Consider the following 15766-nt stretch of genomic DNA (forward strand, 5'->3'; position numbering starts at 1 on the left):
AATAAAAATCTGAAATACAGAACAGTTTCCCAAATGGTTTATTTGTTATTATTGTACTTCAAGAGGTAATACTTAGAAGGTTATGGTAACAGACAATAATACAGTTCATTCATTTGTTCAGAAATCCAACTTTTATTTAATAGCTGCAGAATTAACTACCAAACAGCTGGCTACATCTAGACACAACGATACAATGAACACATATGGAAAGTTTTACTAGAAGATAATAACAGTTTCGAAGCAGTAAGTGAAAGACTAGAATGTTGCCGAGGTGAGTTCTGTCCATGTTTAGAGGTACAAGCCCTCTGGTGTCCCTTCCTGTTTCTTGTACAGCACATTCTCCTTTGACTTCTTAAAGTCCTCATTAGTCACCTTCATCCTGCGCTCTCTCAGAGCCATCAGCCCTGCCTCTGTACAAATGGCCTGAGAGAGAGAGAGAGAGAAAAAGTTACAAACACTAACAGTGAAAATGCATTGAGGTACCACAGGATGACAGCAAAACCAGAAGGTGAAAGTAAAATAAAAATAGGTTTATTCAAAGAGAACAAATCATAGTTATGCTGAGAAGTAGATGGTAGATGTTCATTCTTCCCTGTCCTCAGTGATTCTCCACAGAACAAAGAGACAGGATGTAATTTATAACCCCCAATGCAGTGCGTTGCGCCACTCAGGAGGCCCCTACACAGATTCTAACCAGATGTTGGAACTGAAAAACAACTATTTCCATTGATCATTAATTCCCTATTGACCCCTAGTCCTCTGCGTTGTGTATTATCTTAAAATATTCTTACAATTTCCAGAAAGAGGTATATACAGTAGGCTGCCTTTTTACAGTTAGTCCAATTACTATGCCCCAGCTGGTTGCTGTAACGTCAGTATTGCACCTTGATGTCAGCTCCGGAGAGGTCATCCTTGGCTAGGATCAGGTCGTCCAGAATCACATCGTCTGCCACAGTCATCCTGCTGGTGTGGATCTGGAAGATCCTTCGCTTGGTCTTCTCATCCGGCAGGGGGAACTCTATCTTTCGGTCAATACGGCCTGAGGAGTAGGGGACACACACAAAGATATATCAAAATCAGAGGAGATGCTACATGGGGCAATCACATAACATCTCTCCAATCATTACTTCATTTAGGTGGGCATAGCCAGTATTGTATTTTCTGTTGAAGATTCATAGCCATATGATCATGTTATTGTGTACCTGGTCTGATGAGTGCAGGGTCCAGGGTCTCTATCCTGTTGGTGGCCATAATGACCTTAACATCTCCTCTGGAGTCAAAGCCATCCAGCTGGTTGAGAAGCTCCAGCAAAGTCCTTTGGATCTCCCGCTCCCCTCCTGAGTTAGAGTCATATCTGCAGAGGACACGGCACTCAGCACAGCCTCAACCACTGAGACACACCATACTATTGTAGAGATGTCCTCCTATACATGGAAGTTCATCGAAATATACAAAACGTACTGTAATCACAGTGTTCACTGTACTGCTAATTTAATACCTAAGCAATAGTGAAGCTAGTAAGCCTTGTCCAAGCCAGAAGTGCCGTTAGGAGCCTGTCTCCTGTTTCTGTAGAGATAGGCAACGTGATTTCAGCCTACCAGTACACCCCCTGGACGGGACGCTTCCCCCCAACCCAACAATGCTGAGTGCCATACAGAGAGGCATTGGAGTCTTTGGTATGACTCTACCGGGGATTGAACCCCCAACCTGCCAATATCAAGGCGGACACTAATAAGGCCACTGAGTTTGTGCAATAGCATTGTTTTCTTATTTTGACATAGGTTGCGTTTAGACAGGAAGTCAAATTCTGATATTTTCCACTAAACTGGTCTTTTGACCAATCACATCAGATCTTTTAGTGAAAAAAAATATCAGAATTGGGCAGCCTGTCTAAACGCAGTCATAACCTCAAGATAATGTAAAACACTTACTGACAACTGTTGTATTGGGGGGGATGGCATGGCGGTTGGAATGTGGGTTAGTGTGTACTTTCTCCCTATGTGCAATAATGTAGCAAAGTAGTCTATAGATGATTTTTTGCATGAAATGAGCCTACTGTATTTTTTTCACTATAACTAATTTACTCCTCGTCAACAAATTACACACACTCTGCACACGACCTCAATGACCACGGCCTGACTAAAGAACAGCTAGCCTTGCCTCTTAGTCCCGATAGCGTCGATCTCGTCGATGAAGACGATGGAGGGTGCGTGTTCCTCAGCCACCCTGAACAGCTCTCGGACCAGCTTGGGCCCATCCCCTAGGTACTTCTGAATCAACTCAGAGCCCACCACACGCAGGAAGGTCGCCGACGTCTGGTTAGCCACTGCTTTGGCCAGTAGGGTCTTCCCTAACACACCATAGGAACAGTGTCAATCTATGGCACGTTTAGAGGCGGTTTCTCTAATTAGTTTTGGACTACAAAGCAAGCTCAATGGAAAATCTCCATTTAAAATGCTTTTCAGTCCAGGATTAAGCTTAATCTGTGCATGGGAAACCACCCCTTTGAGTATTACCAGAGAAAATAAAGATATCCAAATTCTGTTCTGTCTTTATTTTTGTCCATCATTGTTTCAGTTGTCTTACCTGTCCCTGGTGCTCCATACAGAATGACTCCTTTAGGAGGCTTGATGCCCATCTCTTCATAGTACTCTGGATGGGTCAGAGGGAGCTCCACAGACTCCTGAGAGGGACATAGGGAACCACAAGTACAGTTGTCAATCAGTAGAAATGGTTACCATGTGTTGGATATCGTTCCAATCCAGCCATTCCAGTCTTCTGATTTAAAGGGATAGTTCGAGATTTGTCAATTTACTAGCATTAGTGCTATGACTGGAAGTCTACAGGAGCAGCTAGCAAAATCTCTCTCACTCAGTGACACCAACCTCAACTGACCCAGCTGTATCCATTTACATTAACATTGTGCATACAGAACAGTTAGTTTGGAAAGATCTTGGGAGTCTCACGCAATAAAACAATGTGCTTAAGTAGAGCATTAACAATAAAGTTTGCCGTGTATTCTACTTCTCTACGATCTCTATGTCTGAAAATGTCACCTTAATTTCCTGGATCTGCTGGTCCAGTCCACCAATGTCAGCGTATGTTTCCTGTGGAGCCTTCTCCACCTTCATCACGGTCACCAGAGGATCGGTGTCATCCATCAGGACGCCAATGACGGCATGGACCTGTGAACACACGCATGTTACGTTCTTCTATCCTTGTGTGGACCTAAAATGTCTTCCCATTAAAAATCCTATTTTCCCTAACCTTAACCATAATTGTAACCGTAACCCCTATGCCTAAAATAGCCTTTGTCCTCATGGGGATGTGGGAAATGTCCCCACGAGGGAGAATTTTCCTTGTGGGGACTTTGAGATTTTAGAACTAAACCACGCATGCACACACATGTCACTCAATGGCATTGCACAGTAAAGATGAGCTCTTCAATTAATGCTAATGACAGTAAGGCAACAACTAAACACAGCAAATTCACTTGACTGAAACACGATCGGTCAATGAACTGAGGATTCAATTCACTTAATGGCAGACTCAGTCAGTACTTTGTGGTTGAGAAGGACGGAACAGCCCGGCTCCAGCAGATCTTTGTCTACGAAGGAGAGGATGCTGACATAGTGCTCAGAGCCCACAGACGTGGAAACGATGGCGTGGTTGTCATCAATGATCTCCTCCAGGTTCCCCACTGACATGGGAGTCCCTCTCAGATCATCTACCTTAGACCTCTCCTCCTGCAGGACAACAGAAGGCAGAGCGGATGGGTGTATTAATTCATATTTAGATGAAAAGGTGCAGTGTGAAGGTTTTATAGTGCTATGTTTTATAGTGATGCAAAGAGATCGACTGATATATTATATTTTACTGATAGGATACAAACTGTTCATATAGCCTATGGTCCTGTGTTTATTTTTATGTTTCCTTACATTTACATTTTAGTCATTTAGCAGACGCTCTTATCCAGAGCGACTTACAGTAGTGAGCGGGTATATTTTTTATTATTTTTTATGTACTGGGAATCGAACCCACAAACCTGGCATTGCAAGCGCCATGCTCTACCGACTGTGCCACACAGGACTTACGCTGCCTGCACATGAAGTGTCCTTCGGGAAACAATAAATATCTAAGCATTTGAATTTATTTTCTGTCACGTGATGAGTACCTCCTGTTTCTCCTCCAGGGGTTTCATCTGTTCCTGGTTCCTGATAAACTCCTCCTCCATCAGCAAGTAGTCTTTGATCCTCTCCTGCTTCAGCAGTTTCAGCCTGCAGTGTGTGTGGGGAGTTACTGAAAGAGAAAGAGAGAGAGAGTTAGAGCAGTCAGTTCTATGCAATGGGTAACTTTCCAGGAAAAACAGCAGTTGTAAAATTGTAAACAACTTTCTGTCATGGTTTACAATTCAACATCAGTAGATAGAAAGGAACTCTGCCATGACATAGTGAAAAGTCTAAGGTTAATAGTAGCCCAACTAAACTTACCAAGAGGTAGCTTGCTGGCAGCATCAGGTCCCTTGCTCTTCTTCTTCCTCTTCCCAACCCTGGTGGGGATTGGTGGTTCATATTTCTTTTTCTTATCCTGGAAAATGCAGCAAAAGTTACAGAACACTGTGATCACCTATCCAACAGGAAGGGTCGGTGTGTACCAAACTGGTAAGATGAATATTAAAGTTTTCAGAAGGTTAGTATTATTAACTAGCAACATTAGCTACTAGACTTGAGACATAGTAGCTAGTTAGCTAGTATAGATTGTTTACCTTGTCGTCTTTCTTTCCTCCTCCGGGTCCATGTCCTCCACTCTGACTTTGACCCTGTCAAATAAATCACGTTGGACAGACAGTGATGATACACTCAAAGGCATTTGGTAACAGTAACTTGATTGGAGTCCAAAACAATAACAATTTACTAGACATCAAGCTAGTTAGCAGTGCTAACACGCTAGCTAACAGCTTTCTACTGTCTACAAATGGCAGATTGTAGTTGAAATGCAGTAAACACGTTCAACAAAATACGACAGTCCGTAATATGATCATCAATTAAGGTTAAATAGTCATTAAATCCTTTAAAATTATAGAAATATTGATTTTGATAAACTGCTGCCTCACTTACCATAGCTGCTTGCTATCAGACAGTCTATCAGCGTCGCTCACGTAATACGTCACAGTACGGCAAGTGAAGCGTTTCAAAATGAAGAAAAACGCAGATGAAAACCCTGTTGTGGCTGTTCTGTGAGGACCAAATCACCGGTGAAGACACTATAACCAAGATATATGAAGCTATCAATAAGTTGTTCTTCATGGAGACTAATTTAAATTTTACACCAATTCCAACACATCAACTAGGTCTATAAAACTGTTTAGGCGCTACATTCAATCGGCTCATGAAGCCTATCATAGGATTAGGAATTTTAGAAAGGACATGAAAGGTCTGACAGAATAAAAGGTCAGCCATTTTGGTCTGGGAGTTAGTCAACCTTGGTCAGCCAGTGTGCTGTGATAAGATGCATTTGAAGATTCTCTTCACAGTGTATTAGCTAGCCAGCCAGTTTGTGTAATGTTACCCGTAATGGTCCCCTGATGTTTGTGTCCAGTTTACCGTTAGTTACGGAAACATTCTATGTACGTATGTTAACAAAAACCTCCTAAGAACCTATTCAGAATATTTTGGCATTAGATAACATTCCTTTAATGTCAAACAGAACTCACCATGTTCTCAGAATTGACACGTTTCATTGAAAGAACATTCACGTGTCCAGTTTTCTGAGGATTAGGAGAATATTCTATCAACGTCACACCAAACATACATAGAACATGGTTGCCATGTTCTCAGAATATAGCCTAAGATATTAATGTTCTATAAAACTTCAAGGGAATGTTGCAAGAACATTCATGTGTCAAGTTTTCTGATGGTTAGGCAAATATTTCATCAACGTCACACCAAACATACACAGAACATGGTTCTCAGAATATAAGATATTGATGTTCTAGACACGTTTCATTGGAACAGTAGAGTATATACTATGATGCTCCTGCCCCGTGCCAAAAACAATAGATGTGCCTGGGCCAGTGGTACTGTTTCACCTTATGCGGATATCAGCTTTAAATATGTGTGTTATAGCACAATCAGTGTCAATCCTGTAGTATGCAAGTGCAAGTTAATTAAAATATGAAGGGTATCTCTATGCTCATGGCACATGTACTTATTTTTTACCTCTCTATTTTTTACCACAAGTGCCTCTCCACCTTGTGAAACTGGGAGATTTGTTGAAAGCATTAGCATTTCATAATGAGAGTCTGTCAGTGAGACGCGGCAGCATCACATTTATCTTTTCAAAAGCCTTAAGGGACATAAAACCTAATAATGCTCTACGATACGGTAAGTAGGTACACCTCCAAACTGATGAAATATGGAAATGCCTCGTTTGTTCAGTGAGGTCTGCGTTTGCTGCAGACATTTCCCAACATTAAGCCACTGCAAGCCTATTAATCTGAGGGACATTTAAAATGAAAACTTCTGTGAAAGATAAATAAGCTTTTTGGGAGTCATATACCTGCTATCCAACCCACCCTTTTTCTTTTATGAGGACATATGGATGTTCATACATTATAATAGACCATGTACAGGCTAGGGGGAGAATTGGTCTAGACAGATGCACTTTGTCATATTCTCATTAGGAAGTAACTCATTAACTGGAAGACATTTTCACACCTGTTCTTCTGCTGTCTTGTCCTGCAGCTTGGAGCAAAGTACAGAGGGATGAGAAAATATGTAGGGGAGAGAGCTTCTTTTAAACAATGTAATCATCTGAGAATTGAGGTCGGCAACAGGGGAGAGAATTCTATAAACGTCCTGGTTTGGTTTGTATATCTCACTCCCCCATCATACACAGATTAGATGTGAGGAACTAACATGTTGTGCTAAATCATTTCTCCAGTAGATGGGGATGTGTTACTGTAAAAATATTTATAATTTGCCCATCTATACACGTGACGTGTCTAGGACTGCTCAGTGGTATTTTTCCATTCTCTAACACAGCATTCCAAGGCCAGACAACATTCTGAAGGTCAGACAGTTCCCTGAACACTTGCCCCATAACTGCACATGACGATAACAAAGATACCTAGAAATACCTAACAGCTCCCATATGCCTTTATCCTTTGACTGGGAGAAGATTTAGCAAGCCATGGCAAGACCTATGATATCACAATTAGCTATGTGGTAAAGTTTGCATAGTCTTCGCTGACAGATAAATTACAATTGGCAATTATGTGCTATCTTTCATTGAGACTCTATTGCTGATCGCATTTGTGATGAGGCCTTATGTCATTCTACTGGTAGTTCACCAGTTTAGTGACCCACCATTGCAACCAACACAGTATCACAGTATCTCCCAGTAACATTAAAATAATTTGATTGGTGCCTCTGATAGGGCATGCATGCTCACAGTTTTATAGTATTTAAAGAAAATAACCTTTTCATGACTGTCAGAGGATCGTTTTTGTTTCTCTGACAGCCCCTTTGTGTCTGGTGGTCCTGATGCCAGCAGGGACCGGAGAGCAGAAGATAAGGCATTAGCACTTTTGACACAGTATACCTTCCCAACCTCAGCCCCATCCCTATCACCTGCAGCTATAGGCATTTCACTAGCCTTTGCCAAGTCAGCCTCAAAAAATACAGACTACTTGGACGGTGGTGTTCCTTTCAGAATAGAGTCGTTCTCTGCATTGAAAAGGGTTTCTTTTTTCAAGGTTTCACCTATTTATTGAGCGTGCCAAGAATGGGAATGAGCGGAGTTCACGTACTTGGCTGGCACTGGAATTACACTTAGTTTTACATGTGCCTATATACTCTTCTTTGGATATTATGATTGTGCATTCACATGGGTATCTTTAATATATGCATCATCAATTAAGTAACTAGACAGTATATATAGGTACTGTAGCAGGTGTGTAGCAGCTTTCCCAACCTTTTACAGTTGGTCTCCAGTCCATCATTATGTGTCTAAGATTCTATTAATTAAAGCAGTGAATCAGTAACCTAGGATCCTAGACAACAGTACTTCCATTCTAAACCAGACTTTGGGGGAGAAACCTGGAGAGATCATGTAAGATGTATGAGGCTCTTCACCTCTGTCACCCTACTCTGCAATTACTGAGGATCCCATGCCTCAACCCCTCAAATAGAAGGGCAGAGAGGGCCTGACTTGTCCTATTAAAAACTAGTGCCCAGAGATTCTGGGTTCGCGCCCAGGCTCTGTCGCAGCCGGCCGCGACCGCGAGGTCCATGGGGCGACGCACAATCGGCCTAGCGTCGTCCTGGTTAGGGAGGGTTTGGCCGGTAGGGATATCCTTGTCCCATCGCGCACCAGCGACTCCTGTGGCGGGCCGGGCGCAGTGCACGCTAACCAAGGTCGCCAGGTGCACGGTGTTTCCTCCGACACATTGGTGCGGCTTCCGGGTTGGATGCGCACTGTGTTAAGAAGCAGTGCGGCTTGGTTGGGTTGTGTTTTGGAGGACGCATGGCTTTCGACCTTCGTCTCTCCCGAGCCCGTACGGGAGTTGTAACGATGAGACAAGATAGTAATTACTAACAATTGGATACCACGAAATTGGGGAGAAAAAGGGGGTAAAAAAAATTAAAAATTAAAAAATTAAAACTAGTGCACCACAGACAGGTTAATAACCATTTGGATATCCCCATCAACTCAATTACTCACATGAATCTAGTTACTCTCACTCTGTAGAGATGTATGGAGGACACACTTGCCACAAAGTTTGCTTTAGCATTGGCAACACCATTGAATGTGTTTACCATTTTAAAGTAATCAACTGAGATGCTAGGTGTTTTTCTTCTTTCCATCTTTATGTCTCGCTCGCTGCGTCTGTCGTTGGACGTACAAGATGTACTGTCAGGAGCTGGAGAGATTCGCGTAGTTGAACTTCCGTTGCCAATGACAGCTGAACTAGCTGAGATCTATCTTTGATGTGAGGAAGCTGTCAGGTTATTAGAGTCATCAAAAGCGACTGGTTATGCATAATACGGCTGACCTGGCAGTCAGGGGAAATGGAGCCACTCTCCTTCATCAAGTCCTTATATGCTGTACGATAGTACAGTAAGATTGGCTATTTGTAGAACATGGTTTGAAATGTATACTGGAAATGCACACAGCATATTGTTTTTCATATTGACTTTCTTAGAGAAGGGTTAAATAGTTGATCATGGATGCTCAGTATTTATCATTCATTTCCCCAAAGATAAACATGCAATATTTCCGACTGAAAATGCCACTCTAAAACCATGTGAACTGAAAACATAACCTTGAGGTTATATTGTCATGTTTTTCAACATGGTTTTCCTTAATGAAAATCCACAGAGGCAGAATAAAAAATACTTATGAAAAAAAAACACATTGTAAAAGTCAGTAACAGCTTTGTAAATCTGCCACAGTGTAAGGGTCGATGCTGGTAGAGACAAGAAGCAGGTACAGGGAGGGAACATTTAATGGCGACGAACATGGAACAGGACAGGACAGCGTCTGGATGTGAACACATAACATTAATGCAGACACAGGGAACAAACGGGAGAGCAGGGCAATCAAAGGGATTGTCCAGGTGAGTCCAGGTGAGTCCCATGAGCGCTGCTGCGCATAATGATGGTGACAGGTGTGCGTAATGAAGGGCAGCCTGGCGCCCTTGAGTACCAGAGAGGGAGAGCGGGAGCAGGCACCCTCTCCTCTAGGGGAGCCACCCGGCGTCCCACCTGAGCGAGCCTGACAGGCCGGCCGAGGCATGGGCGCCTGACAAGCTGGCTGGGCCCTAGAAGCCGGACGATCCGGCTCAGGCGTGGGAGCCCGACGATCCGGCTCAGGCGTGGGAGCCCGACGATCCGGCTCAGGCGTGGGAGCCTGATGGGCCGGCTGAAGCATTACGTGGGGTGGGCGCCTACCGAGCCCAACAAGGCAAGACAACCTCTCGAGCCAGCTAAGACGTGGAAGCCCGACGAGCTAGCTGAGGCACCCTGCTTCCCTCTGAGATAGCCCCCGGACCCGATGTCACCAACTAACACTCCCTGATGCTTATTTTCGTGGTTTCTGCATTCTGTAAGGGTCGGCGCTGGTAGAGATGAGAAGCAGGTACAGGGAGTGAACATTTGATGGCGCCGGACATGGAACAGGACAGTTTCTGGCCGTGAACACATAACAACATTAATGCTGACATAGGGAACAAATGGCGGAGTGATGGGGACAGCTGTGCGTAATGAAGGGCAGCCTGGCGCCCTCAAGCACCAGAGAGGGAGAGCGGGAGCAGGCGTGACACACAAATATAATCAACACCTTTTTCAGCAGCCCTGTATAAAACTTTACACTTTTTTTAAAAACAAACTGCAATTACTTTGTTAATTTACAGTTTGTACTATACATCCAGAGGTAGAGCTGAAAAGAGTATCAGAACAATATCTCTAAACTTCAATTTATTGGGCTACCTCCCTCTCACCCCCATTTAACAGCTGATTGGTTGACATACTGTCACGCCCTGATCTGTTTCAGCTGTTCCTGGGATTGTCTCCACCCCCTCCAGGTGTCGCTTATTTTCCCCAGTGTATTTATAACTGTGTTTCCTGTCTCTCTGTGCCAGTTTGTCTTGTATGTTAGTCAAGTCAACCAGCGTGTTTTAACCGTTTTCCTTTTGCTATTCTCTTTTTGATAATCTTCCTGGTTTTGACCCATGCCTGACTCTGGACTACTTTCCCGCCTGCCTGATCATCCTTCCTGCCCTGACCTTGATTTTGCCTGCCCTTCGGTACCTTTTGGACTCTGAACTGGTTTTGACCTTTTTGCCTGTCCATGACCATTCTCTTGCCTTACCCTATTGGATTAATAAATATTGTAAGTTTCCAACCATCTGCCTTCTGTGTCTGCATCTGGGTCTCGCCTTGTGTCATGATACATACATTTTCTTGGCTAATTCTATGTGGGATAGGAAGTCATTGCTTTGGTCGATCCATCGCCTCATATTCATCAATGACATCGTCAGCCTAATTTGTTGCATGTTATTTCACTTGGTGCACTTCATCTTCATTAAAGGGAAATGAACAGGGCATTGGGAAAGAAGCTACAGCTTCTTTAAGATTATAAACTGGAAACATTTTAAATTTAGGCCTGGAGAATCTTAACTGTCAATCTGAGTTTGGTATAGAGCTAATATAAATATCAGTCTATGTATTAATAGGCATATATTGTTTCAACTCTTGCCATGTAAGTTTGAAACCTTGAAAAAGTTATTACCACATAATTAACATTTTACAGTGTAATTTCTTCATAAATACCTGGTCATTTCGGTAGAATAAAGTGCTACCTGTCTAGTATGTCTGACGGTCATTGAATTGCATTAGACTTTACAGAGTGAAGGGTAGAGCACCACCTGAGCTCTCTCTTCCTCTGGGATTACCCCTACAGAAAATCACATGATTTGGCATATATGGTTTAATGTTATCACATTATCTTCACATTAGATCACATAAAAAAAAATGTTTGTGGTCATATATGAAATGTATGTGGTTTTTCTGTAAGGGCAGATGGGTAATGCTGGCAGCATCAGGTCAGTGGTGGCAAGAAGCTGACTGTGCCACCTGTCCTGCCTTGTCCTTTACCGCGGTGCTTTTCTCTCCTCACCCACGCATCAGTAGATCCCTGTACCCTGGGAGGGGTTGTGATGAGAGGGAATTGGATCAGTCAGCCAGGAAAGATGACTAGAGAACGGAGGGCAATCTGACAGAGCTATGACAAGGGAGAGAACGGTGCACTTTGGAAATGGCCACAGCTTTGGCCTGAACACCTGTGTGCAACAATAAATCCATTGCATCTTCTCTGTCAGTCAATAGGAATTTGTATGTTGTCTCCTAATACCCACATACTACTATTACCATCCATATTACCACCCCTATTATCCCCCCATTACCACCCCTATTACCCCCCATTTTCCTCTGCTATTACCACCCCTATTACCCCCCATTATCCTCTCCTATTACCACCCCTATTACCCCGCCATTATCCTCTCCTATAACCCCATCCATCAGGCCTGCATTACCCCCCCATTGCCACCCTATTACCCCCCATTACCATCCCTAGCACAACCCCCTTACCTACATCCCTATTACCACCCTATTATCCCCATTACCCCCCCATTCCCGCCATTACACCCACTATTTCCCCCCCATTAGCCCCCACCCCCCATTACCACCACTATTACCCCCCACCCCCATTCCCCCACAATTACACCCCCCCATTACCCCCCATGTTCCGCCCATTACGCCTCCCTATTATCCCCCCGCATTACTCCCTCTATTACCCCCTCTATTACTCCCTCTATTACCCCCTATATTGCCATTCCTATGACCCTCCCCTGTTCCATTTTTAATATGTGTGTGTGATCCCTGCTGTATTTGAACCCATGACCTTGGCTCTGCTAACGTCACTCTCCCTTTCTGAGCCACGTGGATCATCCTGTATGAGCTGTATGGATCATCCTGTATGAGCTGTATGGATCATCCTGTATGAGCTGTATGGATCATCCTTGTGAGTAGTAGCACTGCTTTCCTGTATTGTACGTGGCATCATGTTCAGGGGATTGGGGCTGCACTGCCTTAATTACTGGATTCATTACAGTTGAAGCGTTACCTTGTGGAAAGCAGGAGGCTCTAATAGTCTAATTCCAACTGTACATTGGGAACAGGGGGCTCAGTCAGAACACAACCTGCTGAACCCATTAATATCCAAACATGAAGAGAGAAAATGATTGGTTGGAAGTCCATAGGCTGTTGATACTGAACAAAGACAGTACATGGGGATGTATTACTTTGGTTAGTTCAGAATGGTGGTCGTTGGAATGAGAATTGGTGAAATTAAAAGGTGGTTGTTAAAAGGAGAATCGTTGTACTGACTTGCATTTTATATATCAATTTTTGAAATTTAGAGGACACTCTTATCCAGTATGACTTACAGTCAGCATTTCATGGTAATAGTCAATAGTGAGTGGATCCCTGGCGTTGAACCTTCACCTAGCATTATAGTTTTTTGATATAGTACCAGAGAGCTAGAACATCTCAGTATTAAGACCTCCAACGGTAACACAAACACTGTGTTAGACATGTACATTGCTATAAACTGTCCACAGGTTTTGATTTCAAGAGGTGATTTCAAATCAGTTATTATAGTCTTCATTGTCCTCTCTTTGTCCTTTCTTGCTTCCATCTCTGTCTCCACCTCAATCATTTATTTGGATTCCACTGTGGCAATGATGAGTGTGTTAGGCCTGTTTTTCCCTCAATATCAATGACTATTTCATCCCTGTGTTCTTAGGCTGTTGAATAAGCAATCATGATTTATAATTTTCATGGGGAGTTGCAAGGTCACGTGTCAAGGCCAGAATGTAATTATCATAATAGACAGCTGGCAATCCAGTCCTTTTGTGTTAGGTGAACCCGAGAGCCACACATTACAAAAGCCAAGGTGATTTTTTCTGCATGTCCTCATCTATTTTACAAGATGAAAATGGCAGATGACGAAGAACGAGAGAGATAGAAAGGAAGAGAGAGAATGAGAGAGAGCGCAAGAGGAAAAAAGTGGGAGAGTAGGTGTTAGAGAAAGGAAAATATAAAAATATTGTGTCCTTGACGTCTGTACAGCTTGGCAGCACTGACAAACTGCGAGCTATTCTGACTAAATGTGATTCCATCCTTCTCGGGTGTGTCTTACTGGTTTACCTTAGTAAGGGACAATACAAATGATAAAGACATAGCCACATTAGACTCACAGAGCTGTTGGCTGAAGTGCAGCCAGAAATCCTTTCCTAGAAGCATCATTATTTTTGTAAACGTAACAATTATTAAACCGCACCCCTCCCTCATGTACACACATACCGTACCAGCCCCCCATTAATCCACATGGACACAGAACACTTCAATCCCACTGGAGATAAGATGCCAGCTTTACATTCGTCAATCAAACCAAACACAAGAGCTTTACAGACCATGGGTGCTCACTAACAATCTGTTTTTCCTTGAGCGACAGGAAAATATTTTCTGGATGTTTCACAGAGCCCTTGCTCACGTCAAGGGTATCAAACAGCTAGTCCACACACAGTGGGGTATTTCTCTGGCTGCATGCCTGAAGGGATACTGGAGTTCCTAATAGCAAACTGGCTGGGGATAAGAGACTAAAGCCTCCATCTACATGGGGAAAAGAAGGCTAGGATGCAAGGGATTGGGATGGGATGGGGAAGCACAGCTTCAAGTGTTGTTGGGTCTTTAATGCTGCTGGCTACAATACATGCAATATCTAGCAGTTACAGAGGTATTTTAAAATGTGTAAAAATTGTTTTAAATGTAATCTTTATTTAACTAAGCAAGTCAGTTAAGAACAAATTGTTATTTACAATGACGGCCTGCTCCGGCCAAAGCCGGACGATGCTGGGCCAATTGTGCGCCGCCCTATGGGACTCCCAATCACGGCCGGATGGGATACAGCCTGGATTCAAATCAGGGACTGTAGTGACGCCTCTTGCACTGAGATGCAGTGACTTAGACCGCTGCGCCACTCGGGAGCCCATATTTTATATCGTTACCTACTTATGTTGATCTTGACAACGCAGGGTTTAGCGGCAAACATCACACTGTGTTGACTGGCTGGCAGGGCAGAGAGTTAGAGCTAAGGAAGGAAATTAGTTAGCTTCTAGTGGTGTCACTGCCTTGAGTCTGAGCAATCCTTCAAACAAATAGAGGCCTACGGCGCACACTGTGAGAGCGCACACTGTGAGAGCGTGAGAGATTTAACTGACAAGCCTGACACAGTGGCGAAGTCTTTTACTGCTGCTTTATTTGCATGTGGAGTAGAGAGATTACTGTCGTCATGCAGACAGAACCCCTTCCACCCACCTCTCAACACGACATATTTGCATATTTCTCGTCATTCTTCTTTCCAACCTTCAAAAAACCTCAATCCATTTCTGACCCGCAGGTTTAGCCAGCCAATCCCAGCATGCATTGCACCACAACGAGTTTAGTTTAGCCACCTGGGAGGTGGCTAAACAAGTTCTGATAATTTATTTGAATGCTTTAAACTTTCTTCTTCTTCTTGCCTTCCATTTTAACCTCTTGTGCTCATGCTACCTACTTAGAGGAGGAGGAGCTGTAGTTCTTCAGAGTCAGTGTGTCCTCGGGGTCTGATTCACCCAGCTGTGGTAGACGGACAGACAGACTGCCTTCTGGGGGAGACTAGAACTGTATTATACTGACTGGCTCTTCTTTTCGTCATCCCTTCATCATGCCAGAAGAAAGAAGTGCTTTATTCAGTTCATTGTTTCCCTTAATACGATTTTTGACTCTCAATTGATTGAGCGATTGCTTTAAACACATATAATGGGGTCAAGTGCAACATTCTTCTCCTGATAAAGAAAAGAAGACAGCTTAATTAATTACAGAGCCATGGCGAGGAGACTTCTGATTGGAGATAATACCGCACTGGATTATGGATAGACAAGACAGAATGTATTCTAGTAGTTCTGGAGCTATATAATGTGAGCTTGCGTAAGTACAGATGTAGGATCTTAATTCGAGCCAGTTTGCTACAGCAGGAAAATAATCCTGCAGCAACAGGAAATGTGAATTATTATGTGGATTATAATTAATGGACATTTTTGTAGGGGTTGATACATTTTTCAAGCCTGAAATGTCAAAGTGGAAATTACAATCTTCAGAAGCCT

At 43.3% G+C, this 15766-nt stretch overlaps 1 protein-coding gene across 1 annotated transcript; it reads right to left on the bottom strand.

Annotated features, from left to right (window-relative positions):
- Window positions 1–22: 22 nt before the first annotated feature.
- Window positions 23–5250, bottom strand: LOC139563813 (26S proteasome regulatory subunit 4-like). Its single transcript, XM_071382740.1, has 11 exons — window positions 5118–5250; window positions 4766–4819; window positions 4491–4587; window positions 4175–4299; window positions 3561–3746; window positions 3057–3185; window positions 2587–2683; window positions 2161–2350; window positions 1203–1354; window positions 885–1039; window positions 23–423 (listed from the first exon to the last, which is right to left on the bottom strand). Exons 1-11 carry the CDS (start codon window positions 5118–5120, stop codon window positions 289–291), a joined length of 1323 nt encoding a protein of 440 aa, XP_071238841.1. The 5' UTR covers window positions 5121–5250; the 3' UTR covers window positions 23–288.
- Window positions 5251–15766: the final 10516 nt, after the last annotated feature.

This window comes from Salvelinus alpinus, chromosome 34 (assembly GCF_045679555.1).
Source record: "Salvelinus alpinus chromosome 34, SLU_Salpinus.1, whole genome shotgun sequence".
In the NCBI taxonomy this organism is placed as follows: domain Eukaryota; kingdom Metazoa; phylum Chordata; class Actinopteri; order Salmoniformes; family Salmonidae; genus Salvelinus; species Salvelinus alpinus.

What these genes read in the sequence shown, in the direction of transcription:
- LOC139563813 (XM_071382740.1), bottom strand. An exon ending in GAGGAAAGAAAGACGACAAG is followed by an intron (nt 4,588 to 4,765) that starts GTAAACAATCTA and finishes TGCATTTTCCAG; the next exon opens with GATAAGAAAAAGAAATATGA. An exon ending in GTATGGAGCACCAGGGACAG is followed by an intron (nt 2,351 to 2,586) that starts GTAAGACAACTG and finishes ATGGTGTGTTAG; the next exon opens with GGAAGACCCTACTGGCCAAA.